Here is a 15,387-nt window from a genome sequence, read left to right as displayed (position 1 = left end):
TATTCTGAATATGTCTCTGGAGGAAAAGTTCTATTGAATATACAAGAGCCGTGGGGGCGCAGTGGTTAGAATGCAATACTGCAGGCTACTTCGGCTGATCATCGGCTGCCATCAGTTTGACAGATCGAATCTCACCAGTCTCAAGGTTGACTCAGTCTTCTATCCTTCCAAGATCGGTAAAATGAGGACCCAGATTGTTGGGGGCTATAGGCTGACTCTGTAAACCACTTAGAGAGGGCTGTAAAGCACTATGAAGCGGTATATACCGGTAAGTCTAAGTGCTATTGCTAGCATTATTGCTTACTTTCACGTTAAATACAGCTACACTACATACATCACTCCATACAACCACACTACAAAACTTCAAAATGATTGCTTAATATTAGTGATTGAAAACATTATACATTAGATCACTCTGTATATTAAAGAAAATATTTACTTATTTTTAATAATAATAATACACTATGTAAGTTGCATCGAGTACGCAACACTTTTAATCACTTGTGACAAATAACCTCCACTACCATATTAAGGAGACAAAATGAATAATTATTTGGAATAATTATTACATGGAAATCACTGTCATGTTATATTATATACAGTAGTGTTTTCATAAAGAATCACTGAGGAGCCTTACCAATCCAGGATCAATTTCTTCATTTAGAACAGCTTCATTCTTAATAACAGCAACTCGCTGAGCAAATCTACAGGTTGATATAGATTCCTAAAAAGAAAAAAAAATCTTAACCTATCACTATGTAAACAGGTAAGTTTTCTACAATGTAAGAATCAAAGTAACAATCTTTAAAATTGTCTTAATATGCTTTAACAAAAAAGAATACCAGACAAATTGTATGATAAAAATAGTTTCTGTCTATTACATCTCATGACTGAATTAGATAATATGCAAGCAAAAACAGAAGCCCCATATCCACTCCCATATTTCCCCATAAAATTAAATTATTATGACATTTGTTTGTGTTTACTAATTAATAGTGTGTTGTCCCAACAGTATATAGCTAATGTAGGAATTAAGATCGGTCTCCTTTAAGGAACTACCTCATGGGAAATGTAACTACCTTATGGGAAATGTAGGCAGAACTGCCTTGTGGGAAATGTGGTTCCATAACATGTGACCATATCTCTGTTCCCCGATTGGGCAGCAAGGTACTCTGCCCGGGAAAAGTGATTTATTACTGGACACTCCTTGAAGAGTTTTCTGTGTTAATTAAGAATAATGGGCTAAACGCATAGGTTGATGCCAATGAAGAACACAAAATTGATCAAATGGTAGATTTCAATAATTAAAGAGTAAAGGCAAAAAAGCAAAAGACCTATGGGTGAGTTTTCAATTTTCAGCCATAAATCAATATTTGGTATTACGTCCTTTTAATTTCTATAAATATTATTTCAAAATTATAACTATGTACATAATTGATGCTAAATTATTTTCTAAATAATAAATCAACAGTGATGTATAGTGCAGCATAAGAAATTGGCCCTTAATGATGTTTTTAATTTTTTTAAAAAAATCTAATAAAGTCTAAAATTCTGTTAATTTTAACTATCTCTAGTTTCAAAACTAATTAACTTTTTTAAAATTTCAGTCATATTTTCTTTTTAAATTGCTGATGATCCACTAGCATATAGTTTATGCCAACATTACCTACTATATTATAAACAAGTTATTAACCAGCTCTAGAATATCCTTTATTCTGCTTCAATATTGCTAAGGAATTCAGTTATATTTCTATCAGGGTTAATGTTTTAAAAACAACAATGCCATAAGATCATTATTTATTATTATGTGAATTAAGATACTTTCAGACTGATTTTTACTATGTACTGAATATAATTAACTTTATAAAATGAACTGTATTGTAGATATCCACACAATGACTTTTGCTACTTGTTATCACCTAATCTGATTAAATATAATGAAAAAGATTTTTTTTAATCCAAATCTCATCCTAGAAACTGAAGCAATCTTCAGGAATTTTTTTTAAAATCTGCAATTCTCTGATAAGGCTCTAGTGAAGAATATGAAATGCTTTGAATGTTCAGTTAAACCATATGTCAGGCCTGCAGCCAGTTCCTTTTGGGATCTTTGGCCTGCCACACTAATATTCTATTCTACTATGCTGTTTCATTAGTGGGGAATTGGGAGGGGGGATAGTAAGGAGTAGAATGTTATGTTGCCAAAACAAAATTCCTTTCTAGAATCCAAGGTCATCCTTTGTCTCTATACCTCTGCACCTGACCAGAACTGGATGGGTGGAACTGCCAGCATAGCAGTGGAAGATTGGACCATGTGATGGACTTGTGGGTGTGGGGGCAAGATCATGAACTTTAACTGCGGGGGGGAGGGGGGACAGAAGAAGCTTCAGATTTGGGTTTTCCCAGATGTGCCAACATGACTATCTTAATACATTGGAACTTTGAGCAATACTTTGCCTTGGACTCTGATTTAATTTTGGATGTTATTTGGAACCATGACACTATAAAGAAAAATATTGCATTACTCAGAACTCCCTATCATCCTTCATGTACTTAAAGTAACAACAAAGGTGGTATCAAAAAAACCAGAGAGATTGTGTGAGTATATTTGGAGGGGGGGGTAGAGGGGAGAGAATTGAGAGAGTGAATAAATCCAAGCTGTATGTGTGTGTGTGTGTGTGTGTGTGTGTATGTATGTATGTATGTATGTATGTATGATACATACATACATATATGTTCTGTCCCCCCTTCTCCGCTCGTTAAACAGACGACAGGCAAACAACTTAAAAGGAACTCTCTTTATCAGTTCTCGGCTCAGACTGGCTTCGAGCCCAAAAATAACATAAATACAGTCTCTGACCAGATAACAGAATACCAAACAAAAACTCCTACAACGCAATGCACTTCTCCAAGTGTATGCTTGAATCAGGGTTACAGAAAACAAAGCACTTTTCCAAGTGTATCTTACATAAACCACGACTGATGATCAATCAATGTTGAACGAACCAAGGAACGTTGACTCCTGCAACTAGGGCGTGGCACCATCTGTCCTTTTATCCCCAGAATATGCCCCTAACGAGCCCCAGCTGCATAACTAATCTTGCATCCTGAAAAGACTCACAGAAGACTGCTGCTGAGTCACAACACATATTAGAGAGTATTAGAGAGCTTTTAATTTTTTCCCCTTTTCTACTGTTTTTTATTTTATCTCTAGTTCTCACTCAGTAGCTAATAAATAGCTAAGTCCTTAAAAATGGAGAAAAAAACCCATTCTGAGAGTGCTATGTCACTGTCAGAATCTAATCATACTGCAAGTTATGATATGAAATTGGAGCATAAAAATTGTTACATTAATATCAAAAAGACTGAGAAATGGAAAAAGGGGAAAACATACATCTATGTTCCTTTTTTCTACCGAGAGCGTTGCAATCATTGTTGTCATGCAATTCCCTCCCAGGCTGTCTCTTAGTACTGAAGTCATCATGGAGTTTCTGTAGGGGATGTGAGATCTGTTTTTTTCTGACAGAGCAATGATTACCTGCAATAATTAGACTATTTTAGTAAGCTCTAATATCTTGCTTTTGTTTACTTCAGACAGGTCTGCCTATTATTAAAAAATACATTAAAACTGAGTATTATGTTTAGGCATAATCACTTCATTGTTTTATAACAAAAGTAGACCAAAAAAATTAAACTTGATACAAAGAATATAGGTCTCAAACTGCATTCTCCCTTCCTGTCTATTTCCCTCTCCCCATCTCTGCCCTTTTGGCTGCCAATTGCATTTTACCGAAATCACATGTGTAACTTTGAAGGGTCACTGAACAATGGTAGTTAAGTGAGAACTACCTATATATATAAGTACTATTGTTAAATTTCATTATGTGCTATTAAACTGCTCACCAAATAAGAAGGGCTATGAAATAGTACAATACATTAAAGTATAGTACAGACATTTTGCCACAGAGTAGCTACCTGAGATCCATCGTGTTCCATGTCTAAATCAAAATTCAGTGCAAGAGAACATGAATATTGTAAAACAAAACATGGAGACTGGATCAACTTTACCTGTTCCAAATAATGAAGAGACAGATTGATATATTTGGCCTCTGTCAGTTGCTGGCCTCCCACTCCAGTCTTCCCAACACGCTCTGAACCAGCCAGGTCCACTAAGTGTAGCTTGGAACGCCGAATGGTTGCTGATCCCGGTTCTTTGCTTGAGATATGAATGGTGAAAATGCAATGTGAACGTGTGGAGGCTTGATTCATTGGAGTCTGTGAGAGAAAGCATTTCCTAAGCCTTACTTTTTAATTCTCAGTCTAAATGTTACTGATCATTTAGAAATAAAAAGTGGTTCAAGTTAAAACAGATCACAATGATACTTTGAAACCTCTCAGGTCTAACACAAACATCCCATAATAATTCCATTTACAATGGGCTGTATTGGAGGAAGGAAAAAAATGGTCAATTCATCTGTCCTACAACATGCTACTTTATAAAATATAGTAAGAGAGTTCCTTAATCAAAAGAAAAACATTGTAAATTGTGCAACATGACTGCAAATAATGCACAAATTGCTATAAAAGCAGTCTATGTGCTCAAAATCCAATCACATGACCATTGAGTGAGGGGATGTTGGCAATTAAAAATCAGGTCATAAGTAATTTTGGGGGTGATTATAACTTTGAATGGTCACTTAGTGACCATTAAGTTAAGGGCTACCTGAATAGAAGAACCGTGTACTTATACCAGTTATATGCCACAGATTTGTGTAATATTATGGCACCAAGAGATTCATCTTCCATTCCTTTTCACACAGCCCTTATACAAAATTTATCTTCTCAATAGCTACATACAAACTCCATGTTTTAACTGAGTATTTACTTTCTTTTCTTTTTTTTTGGACCCTTGTATGTCCCTTAACATTTGATTATGGCGACATGCATTCACTCTTTCAATTTAAGCCCTCTAATTGGGAGAAATTTTTGCTTGAAATAATATGGTATCATCAACAAGCCTGATGACCTACACATCCTCTCTAAAACCAGCATATTTGTGAAAAAAATGTGTTAGTGGTAAAACCCCTTATATGCTAAAATGTGCAGAATACATAGATAGTATACTCATAGATGAAAAAGTAGATAAAAGAGAAGTATTGCTTTAATCTTTAAATATTTAAAATGTTTACATTCATTAAATATATGTGAATGCTGCCAAGAATATTAGCTCTAGGCACTTTCCAAACACAAGTAACTAAACAAATACAACACAGATATGTCCTCCCAAACTGAACAAATGGCAATAAAGCCTTTTACTGAAAAATTTCTTTTGATTAAAACAGGCTAAGTTTGCATTAAAAGGAAAAAAAAATAACTGCAAGGTGGCTTTGATTTAATTTCCTAAAAATAAAACTTCTGAGTTATTTGTCTTCATATTTTGATATTCAATATTTTATTTTGTTGTTAGTTTTATTATTGTTAAAAGATAGTAAAATGCTGATGCTAATGATACTGTCTTTTGTGTTGATAGACTTACACTGTTTTGAATGTATGGTAAAGAGATTAATAACTATACTCTTTGGTTTACATTACAATTCATTTTTATTGGTTGAAATTGGGTTACATTCAATGTGATGGAAGTTTCCCGGTGTCAACAAATCACTGAGTTGTGATAGCAAGAAAACATGATTATAAAGTATGTTTTGAATCATAATAAAGGTGGGATATACATAAAATAAAAATAAATAAAAACAAGGTCATATTCTTGTTTATTAAATCTATCAGAATTGTATATGCAGTTTTCTTTCTCTTAAGCTTTCAGAAAAAAAAATTCACAAATGTTACATTACGTCATGTACCATGTAAAAAATTATATTTGACTTCCACCACCATTTCCTATTGTGAGGCAGAATTTCTTTATTTTTATACAGTGTATATATCCTGTGTGGTGTTTCTGGTTACACCTAAAAATATCTTAAATTATCCTAAATTTGCTATTTTTGAATTTGTACATCAGCCTGAAATTTAATTAGTAAAGCCAAATACAGAAAGGCAAGATTAAAGATATAAAAATAGAATTCCTTTCTAGGAATAACAATTCCTTATAAGAAAGGAGTCAATCCTCAGAATTGCCATATTGCAAAGTGATTTGTACAGGGTTGCTTTTATGAATAAATGAAAATATTTCTTTGGCCTTTCAACTCCGGCGGTCCTTGGATGAAACCAATTATCTGGATTCCTTTCAGTCTGGATTCAGGCCTGGCTACATCGACCATGGTATCCTTCTGCGACGGTTGCGGGAGGTGGGGGTGGGAGGCACCATTCTTCGGTGGTTCGCTTCCTACCTCTCGGACAGGTTGCAGTCGATGTTGGTTGGAGGGCAGAGATCGACCCCTAGGCACCTCAATTATGGGGTGCCGCAGGGTTCGGTCCTGTCCGCCCTCCTATTTAATATCTACATGAAGCCGTTGGGTGAGATCATATGTCGGCACGGGATAAAATACTACCAATACCCGGACAATACACAGCTGTATCTGTCCGCCCCGTGCCAACTCAGTGAAGCGGTTGAAGTTATGTGCCAGTGCCTGGAGGCTGTTAGGGTCTTGCTCTCAATCCCGACAAGACCGAGTGGCTATTGATGCTCCCTCCCAAAGATGGTCCAGCTATTCCATCTCTCAGCCTGGGGGGTGAAATTATACGCCCCTCAGAGAGGGTTCGCAATTTGGGAGTCCTCCTGGATCTGCAGCTGACTTTAGAACACCATTTGTTGGCTGTGACCAGAGGGACCTTTGCACAAGTTCGCCTAGTGCACCAACTGCGACCCTATCTGGACCGGGAGGCCCTTTGGATAGTCACTCACGTCCTTGTGACCTCAAGACTGGACTACTATTACGCGCTCTACATGGGGCTGCCCTTGAAGAGTATTTGGAGACTTCAGCTTGTCTAGAATGCAGCCGCGCGAGCAATTGTGGGTGCACCTTGGTACACCCACGTTACACCTATCCTCCGCGAGCTGCACTGGCTGCCTATTGGTCTTCGGACTCGCTTCAAGGTGCTAGTCGTTACTTTTAAAGCTCTACATGGTATCGGACCTTGGTACTTGAGAGACCGCCTCCTGCCAATTACCTCCCATAGACCTATTAGATCCCACAGATTAGGCCTCCTCCGAATTCCATCTGCCAGCCAGTGTCGGCTGGCAACTCCCCGGGGGAGGGCCTTCTCTGTGGCTGCTCCGGCCCTCTGGAACGATCTCCCCGTTGAGATCTGGAGCCTCACCACCCTTCCAGCTTTCCGCAAAGCCATTAAGATCTGGCTGTTCTGGCAGGCCTGGGGCCTCTGAATCTCTTAGCCCTACTTAAGGGTATGACTGTTGTTGTTTTTTACTATGTGTTTGTCTTTTTTGTTTTTTATTTTGTATCCCCCTTCCCTCTTTGATTGTTAGCCGCCCTGAGTCTCTTGGGAATAGGGTGGCATACAAACTGAATAAATCAAATCAATCAATAAATCAATCAATCTTTGCCATTCTAAAGCCTTACAATTTAATAATGAAAAAGTTATTCCCCCTATTGAATAGTAAGATTTCAGATCTTTTAAAAATTCCCACTATTACTAGAAAACCTGCCACAAAGATTTATTTTGGCCAGATTCATGCCAGAGGAAAGACACATAAACTTAGTATTTGTTTCCTCATTACTTAGCTTCATAAAACATTTTTTCATAATATACTATTGTTTCATGTCACATTAAAAATGAAGCAGTTTAATGTTCAGATAAATCCCTATCTACTTTGATTTTCAAATTTGTTCAGCTGAGATTAAGACCTAAGCATATGTTCATCTATCAATATGAACTGTGCTGCAACACATATACATTCAGAGGAAGGCAGTAGCAATGACTAGGGAACTGACAATTGAGACTTATGAGGAGAAATTTTAAATACTAGAAGAGGTGTTACATTTAGGACTGCCCTGGGGAAAAAAGCCAAGGGAAACATCTGTCCAGCTCCCTTTGGCTAGCTTCAGTTTGGATGAAGCTACCCAGAAATTCAGCACACCACAACTAAGAATGAATCATTATGGAACGACACCACTGAAGCCATTTCCAATAATACATTTCCAGTAGACGTTTCTGAAAGTTACAGGACTTAGGCTCAATTTCAGTGCCTTTTCCATCACTTAATGGAAGTCCCATATCCTGGTTTCCAAGGGCCAAGTAGGGGAGAGTTGTTCATTAAATTATCCAAATTCCTGTGTGGGGGAAATCTAGTTCCACAAAAACTGCATGATTTCTCTGCCAAAGTACCATTCTTGTCACATATAGATTATTCTACTATAAAGTACCTGGTTGTGTACAATATCATTTACATTGGATTCACAAATTCAATTAAATGTTTACATATTTAAATATATTTGAAGCAAAAGCAAAACAATGATATTTTAAGAACAATATTTATAAATTTCACTGAAATTTCTGAATAGATGGCTGGAGAGGAGCACCCAGAATTGATTACAAAACAGGTGATTATTTACACATTTTAAATAAATAAACATATATTTTACTATAAAGCTTTTTGGTGATTGTAGAATAAGAGACATTGAAAATATGCGCACCTCTGCAATCATCCTGTTTGTGTCACCTAAGAAAAGCAGATTCAGAGCTTCTTCTTCATTGGTTGCTTGCTGCAAAGAGAGATGTTTCAGATGAATGTTCTGATCAGGATCCTCCATTATTGTCACCTTTCTACATGAAAAAAATTAAAAATATATATGGGTTTTAGTTTTTTAATCATAAATTATACTGGAATATTTATTCAAAAGTTTTGCTAGTAAGTAAATGTATTATTTTCTTGATAATATACAAATGCTTTAAGGTTTACTCTAGCTAGTAACAGCAAGATTTCGTAGTAAATGAAATATATATTTCAGAATTGTGTAATCTACTGAGGGAGAAACTGAGTTGTTCAATATTAAAGATTTAAAACTCTATACATTTGCAATTAAAGATATAAAACTATAATATTTATTATATCCTTTATACTATCTTGTCCTATTCCAGATGATCAGGAAGAGAAATCCTTATTTGTTATTATAGTAAACCAAGAAAACAAATTTAAAGAAAATTCTACTTTGCTCCACAAAATTGCCTGGAAAAAGAATTTTATGGGAAAAGGAAGTGTAGGCCATATTATTGAAACCTAAGTGCTTGTTAATTTTAGTGTCTATGGAGATTCTCAATCATCCAGGTCACGATTGTCCCAAAGGTGTGTTTTCAAGAGGCAACTGGACTTTCTGGTTTTTCTTTGAAGATGTTTAGTTTCTCATTCAAGAAGCTTCTTCAGATGAGAAACAAAATGTCTTCAAAGAGAAGCCAGACAGTTGCCTTTTGAAAAAGCACCTTTGGGATATTGATTTCAGATTTAAAATAGATAATTGTAAGAATTGTGGTACCTTTTTGGACCTGGAACAGTAAAGGCCACAATTTTTCTAAAAGAAGTCCTCAGAAGTTCCATTTCTTACAAGTCCTATAACTTGGCTAATGCAACTGAAGAATGTATCCAGCTCAACTTGGCTAATATTGTTTTACACAAATTCCACTTAGCTTTAAAAGGAATCTACAAATTCCATCCACTTAGCCAAATGGAAAACATTCTTTGTTTATAAAGAAAACAAAAGCCTTGCTTCTGCCTCCTCTGTCATTATGAATAAATTAGCAGTACTTTTCACATATCAAGACCCAAATTAGCATTAAAACATATATACATTTTACTTAAAGAAAGGAATCAGAAGATTAGAAATAGATCTGTTTATACAATTGCAATGTGAGAGATAAAATATTAGATAGTACTAATATTTCTAGTTAATTTTTCTGTTTCTAGGTTAACAAGATCTTTTAAATAACATTTCCACACAATATAGGGTATGTGACAGTGAAAAAATGTTGTATTTACTGTACTATTCCAATATTCATATTCACACATACACATGTATGCACATATAATATTATTATATATTAATTCACACAAATATATAAAAGACTAGTAGCAACCTAGATTTGTAGGCCAAATCTTTGCAGGCCAAAATTCTCTCTGCAGAATTTGCAAGCCAAAACTCTCTCTATAAATAGTTACAAAACTGTTGAAGCACTGTCCAATACATAGCTGTGATTAATTTTGTATTATTATTTATCTGTGAAAAAATCTAGGAAAATTACATTATAGTTTTTAATTATTTATTGTAATTGTATTTCTTTGATTCATTGTATAGAATAAGACATTTGAAAGAAAAAAAATCAACAATACTGTTTGCCACAGCAATGTCACAGAAATTTTAATTTGATATAAATTTTAAATTTTAATGTGTTTTGATATGCAGACAGGCAGACATACCCAGAGAATTGGAACGAGGAGAAAAGGAAAAAAGATGTGCTAAATTTTACAAATCTTGCATTACTTACGGTAAGTCTTCCAGGTTGGAGGCTTCGTGCCGTGGATCTAGCAGATCATAACCACACTCATTGTAAATTTCTAAGTAAGAAATATGTGTGGTATAAACCTTACTGCTATCCTGAATTAAAAGGGAAAAAATAAATAATTGTATAAAATCTATATTTTACTTATATTTATTTTTTAACTTTAGTACTACACAAACTTGATGTTAGCGTCTCTCTTCTCTATCTAACTAGGTATCTCCACTATATTTCATCAACAAACACCATGCTAAGGAATTTCAGAGTGATAAAACATTAAAATACAATCCATCTTATTGATATGTTAAAATAAATTGGACTGAGTCATCATCAACAACCAACTAATTAGGAATGCCTGGTGGCCTCAGATTCCCTCACTTCAATGAAATGGGGAACAACCAGCAGCTTTACCAGAAACAGGTATAATATTGTATATAGGTCAGTTCTGCTAGGGAAGCAGTTCTGCAAGTAATTGGTGTGAAGTTAAAAGTCATATATATTTATACGTGCCAAGCAAGCATTTTGAATTGCATCTGGAATTGCAGGGCCTGCAGCACCAGTATTATATGCGCTTGGTGACTCATATCTGCCAGTAAGTAGGCTGCCACATTCTGTTCCAACAGCAGTTTCTGAGTGATTTTCAAAGGCAACCCTATGTAGAATGCCTTATTTACAGTAATTTGTATGATTAGTAATGAGGGTATAAGTTACTGTTGGGAAGTCCCTGAATTCCAAGTAAGATTGCTGGCCAAATGCTCACCTGGCCAGTCTTTCTATGTGGCAATGACCTTGGGCCACAGAGGGAAGAGCCATTCAGATAAGAAGCAGCTTTGTCTGCAGAAGGAATGTGGGCATGGCATACTTCTTGGGCTGTAGACGATGATGGGGGAGAAATGTATTGCAAGATATTGTTAATGTACCCTCACAATAAACTAAAATTAGTTCATCTGGGCGTGCTTTCTGTCTTGCAAGACTACACCTGCTCCTTCATAGCAAAGGAGACTCAGATCTTCTGAGCTGTTGTAAACTCAGGCATTAATTGTACTACAGTTTTAAATAAATGTCACATAAATTAATATTAATCTAATTTTAATACAAACTGTTGAGCAGGTGGCCATACAAACTGAATGATGCCAGGCTGACTTAAAACTTTAAGCCAGGTTTCTGTGATACAATACCATTCCTGTATAAAAAAAAACATCTTGGAGTCCTTGGTGCTCTCTGAGCTGGGTTGTTTGCTTGTAGACATTTCCTTACCCAACCAAGTAACATTATTAGAGAGTGCTAGTATTATTGTTGTTATCTAGTCAGGTAATGAAATATCTACAAGGACTCTACAAGTAGAGATATTCTCTTCTATTAAAATAACAGTTGCAACTTGACAATTTTTAGACCTTTGATTTCCTGTTAAATATATAGAATCTTAAACTTCTTGAGGCTACAGAAATAAATTTATTTACATAATTGTATATTTCTGTAAAGAAGTTATTCTTAAATGAAAAGGACAAAATAATGGCCTGTACCTTTTGCAACCTCTGAAATATGTAAGACAGGGTCCGTGGAATTATCCCCCGATCACTGTAACGTTCTGCTCCCCCAGTGATTGTAAAAGTCTTGCCACTGCCAGTTTGTCCATAGGCAAATATAGTTCCATTATAACCAGACAGAGCACTGAAAATGGAGACAAAATGTGCATATATGTAAATTTGTACATTTTCAATCTGCTGTTAATAATTTCTTTGATTTTTATTCCATCTATATTTGTACAAATCAAGGTAGCATACATAATGCTTCCTCCTCCTATTTTCGCCAAAATCCCTGTGAGGTGATTTGGCCTAAGTGACAGAACAACTGGCCAAAAGTCGCCCAAAAGCACATGTTCTCCCAATGTCTTGTCTGATACCTTTACCACTACATCAAACTGGCTCTCTTTTTAAAATAAATAATCATTAATTTTTTGTTGCTAAATGTGATATTATATTTTCTTTAGCCAAGCAAACATTCCAAAAAAGTTTACAATTAAATACCAGGCATGCTGAGTACATTTGTTTATCATACTCAGTAATTATACTAGAGTTGCACAGTACTTCAGATTCAGTTCTGAAAAATGTGCTTTGGGATATGCAGGGATCACACAAATGTGGCATCTGCTTACACCTCGTTAAAGCAACTTAATCTTTTCCAGGATCATGCAGCCTCTGCAGATGGCAAAACAATTAAACTTCAGTCAAAAACTTGCAAACATAATCTACATCCATGATTAGATGCATGCACCATAATATTTCCAAAATATGCCCTGCCTAATTGTATACCCACAATGACCTCTGATTTCTGGTGTATTTCTGAATTATAATTTCCATTAGGTGGAACAGTAAGGTGTGTTAGAAAATATAGTCCAGTAATATCTGAGAGACCAAAGGTTCTAAAACACAAAACAGGCCACCTGTAACATGGCATTTATAAAATCTCCAGGTCTTTATATGGAAAATGATAGAATTCTGTGCAAGCAGGACTGTAGCTAGCAAAAGTTCCCTAGTATATTTTTTTTCCAATCATCCGTAAGTGAAGAACATAGGTTTGACAATATAATCAAGGCACAATTATCCTGTTCAGAACTTTGTCCAATTTTATACAGACATTGTACCAAATTTACTCAGCTCAGAGTTGGCATATGTTATGTATAAGTGGAAAAAAGTAATATTTATGTTTGTACTTCATATGAGAAGAGTTTTAAATAGGTCAGTCTTTAAAAAACAAAATCTTCCTTTCTAGGAGAATGGGGCCTTATACAAATCAGCTTCCAGTCTGGTGCCATGAAAAAGGCAAAGGCCTCCAACTCATTTATTTGGAAGCCTAAGCATTTGCCAAATGGCTAAGAGTAATCTACAATAGCAAAATGTCAAAGAAAAACATACAAGATGCCAAAGAAAGTCAGAACCACTCATAACAAAAATACCAGAATTTTCAGACATTTGTTTTCTGCCTGATTACTAGGCAAGGATTGTACCTTAGTTTGGAAGAAAGTTATTGCCTATTTTCAAGCAATGTTGAATGAAATAGTGGCTGGTTATCTTTCGCTTAATCAGAACATGATATTTTGGACTATTGCATTTCATTAATCAAACAGGGGTTTGTTTGTTTTTTACTCCAAGTAGTTTTATCTTTTTAGTTATAAGCTCTAAACAATAAGTCAGGGAAAAAATGTTTTCCACATCAGTTGATAAATCTAGTGGGCTATATCGGTTAGCATGACACTTTCTAAATAAATCTGAAGATGAACTGCAGCTAGTTAAAGAGTTATCAGAAATCTGAACAGGCAAATGTGAACATGGACAATTGGAAAGAAGAACAAATGGTAGAAGAGGAATAGAGGACACACTATTTAACTTTCTTGGCATTAGCAACAAAAATTACAGTAAACAACCGGTGAAAAAAGAATTAGGCATAGATGGATAGATGGATGGATGGACAGGTGGACAGACGGATGGACTGACTGACTTATATGGATATTAATATAATATTACACATTACAGCATCAAAAATAGGTTTTCAACTGCAGAAATGTGCTATAGTCCAATAGAAGCAAAAGCCTTCTGCTTGTAACTGCTTACAGTCTTGTCAATTTCAAACACACAGAATGGAGAGTTACTAATCAACCCTAGTTACTTGTCACAAAGCTGGGCTTGTTAACATGTGGTTAGCAGCTTTTGGGGAAGTACTTGTTTATACATCAGGAACAAATGAAACTACAGTACAGTGGTACTCTCTGCATGCTTTCTAGAATCTCAACATCTTTGTTACATTGTGGCAACCAAACACATGTTTTACGCATTTTAAAACAAGTGTGAAATCTCCCTAAACTCTATAGCACCGGGATGGTGAACCTATGGCACGCGGGCCATAGGTGGCACACGGAGCCATTAATTAGGGCAAGCAAGGCGTTGCCCTGTCAGCTGGCCAGCATACATGTGCACGCTGGCCAGCTGAGTTCACCCTTTTTAAAAGCCATTTTTTGCCCTCCCCAAGCTCCAGAGGCTTTATAGGAGCCTGGGGAGGGCAAAAAGAGCCCCCCCCCAAGGCCCTCCGGAGGCTGCAGGAACTTCCCTGAAGCCTCCAGAGCGCAAAAAAAACAGCCCTCGTGGGTTCGCTCGTAGGGTTCTTTTTAGTCCTCCGGAGGCTTCAGGGAAGCCTCCTGAAGGTCCTTGAAGCCTTCGGAGGGCCTCCAGGGGTGCAGAGGAGGCTGTTTTCGCCCTTCCCAGGCTCCTATAAAGCCTCTGGAGCCTGGGGAGGGTGAAAAAACATGAAAAAATGGGGTGGGGTCTCGCCTCTCATGCACGCATATGCACTGGGGGGGGTCATGCATTGCATTATGGGTGCAGCACACCCGTGCACGACCCCCCTGTGCTCCCCCCTTATGGCACGCGAGCCAAAAATGTATTCCCAAAAATTTCCATAAAAATATGTTGGGTGAGAAATTTTGGGAGCCAGTCTCCACATCTTGATGTACCTAACTGGTATCAGACTTCGCTCTAGGCACAAAAATAAAAACCAGCTACTAGAAACTCAATTCTACCTTGAGTAAGAACAAAATTTTCACAGATTCAACATGGTTAGATAAGATTCTTTACTGCTAAAGGGAACAATTACTGTACATAGGCATCAGTATTTTTCATGTTAAGCCCAGAGTTTAAATCCTGACTTTTGCCTCCTTCCTCTCTGAGTCAACAGATTTTAGCTATTCCCTTCCCAGCCTTTGGAGTTGTAAACATCTGTTTCATGTTTACATAACAGCTCTGTCTTTCCTCAAAATGACTGATTCCAACTCTAAAACCTTTATAGCTGGAGAAAGCTGGTATTTTAAAAAAAATGAATGCAATAATTTTGGTATAAGGGCAATCTTCAAATACGTAGATAGGGGGAAATTAT

General features: G+C 36.3%; 1 protein-coding gene across 2 annotated transcripts in view; it reads right to left on the bottom strand.

The window, feature by feature from the left end:
* Positions 1 to 15,387, bottom strand: part of KIF6 (kinesin family member 6) — a 119,542-nt gene that overhangs the window by 85,876 nt on the left and 18,279 nt on the right. For both annotated transcript variants that reach the window (XM_087717912.1, XM_087717913.1), the window contains exons 4-9: positions 11,985 to 12,132; positions 10,450 to 10,559; positions 8,607 to 8,736; positions 4,066 to 4,272; positions 3,392 to 3,535; positions 638 to 724 (exon numbers count right to left, since the gene is read on the bottom strand). In XM_087717912.1, coding sequence (XP_087574038.1) covers positions 638 to 724; positions 3,392 to 3,535; positions 4,066 to 4,272; positions 8,607 to 8,736; positions 10,450 to 10,559; positions 11,985 to 12,132 — 826 coding nt within the window. The remainder of the gene's footprint in view (positions 1 to 637; positions 725 to 3,391; positions 3,536 to 4,065; positions 4,273 to 8,606; positions 8,737 to 10,449; positions 10,560 to 11,984; positions 12,133 to 15,387) is intronic.

The sequence above is a fragment of the Thamnophis sirtalis genome, unplaced genomic scaffold, assembly GCF_051295495.1.
Source record: "Thamnophis sirtalis isolate CommonGarterSnake01/CBP01778 unplaced genomic scaffold, rThaSir2_p1.2 scaffold_6, whole genome shotgun sequence".
Classification (NCBI taxonomy): domain Eukaryota; kingdom Metazoa; phylum Chordata; class Lepidosauria; order Squamata; family Natricidae; genus Thamnophis; species Thamnophis sirtalis.
The sequence above is the reverse complement of the archived record's forward strand: the minus strand, read 5'-3'. Positions and strand labels throughout refer to the sequence as shown.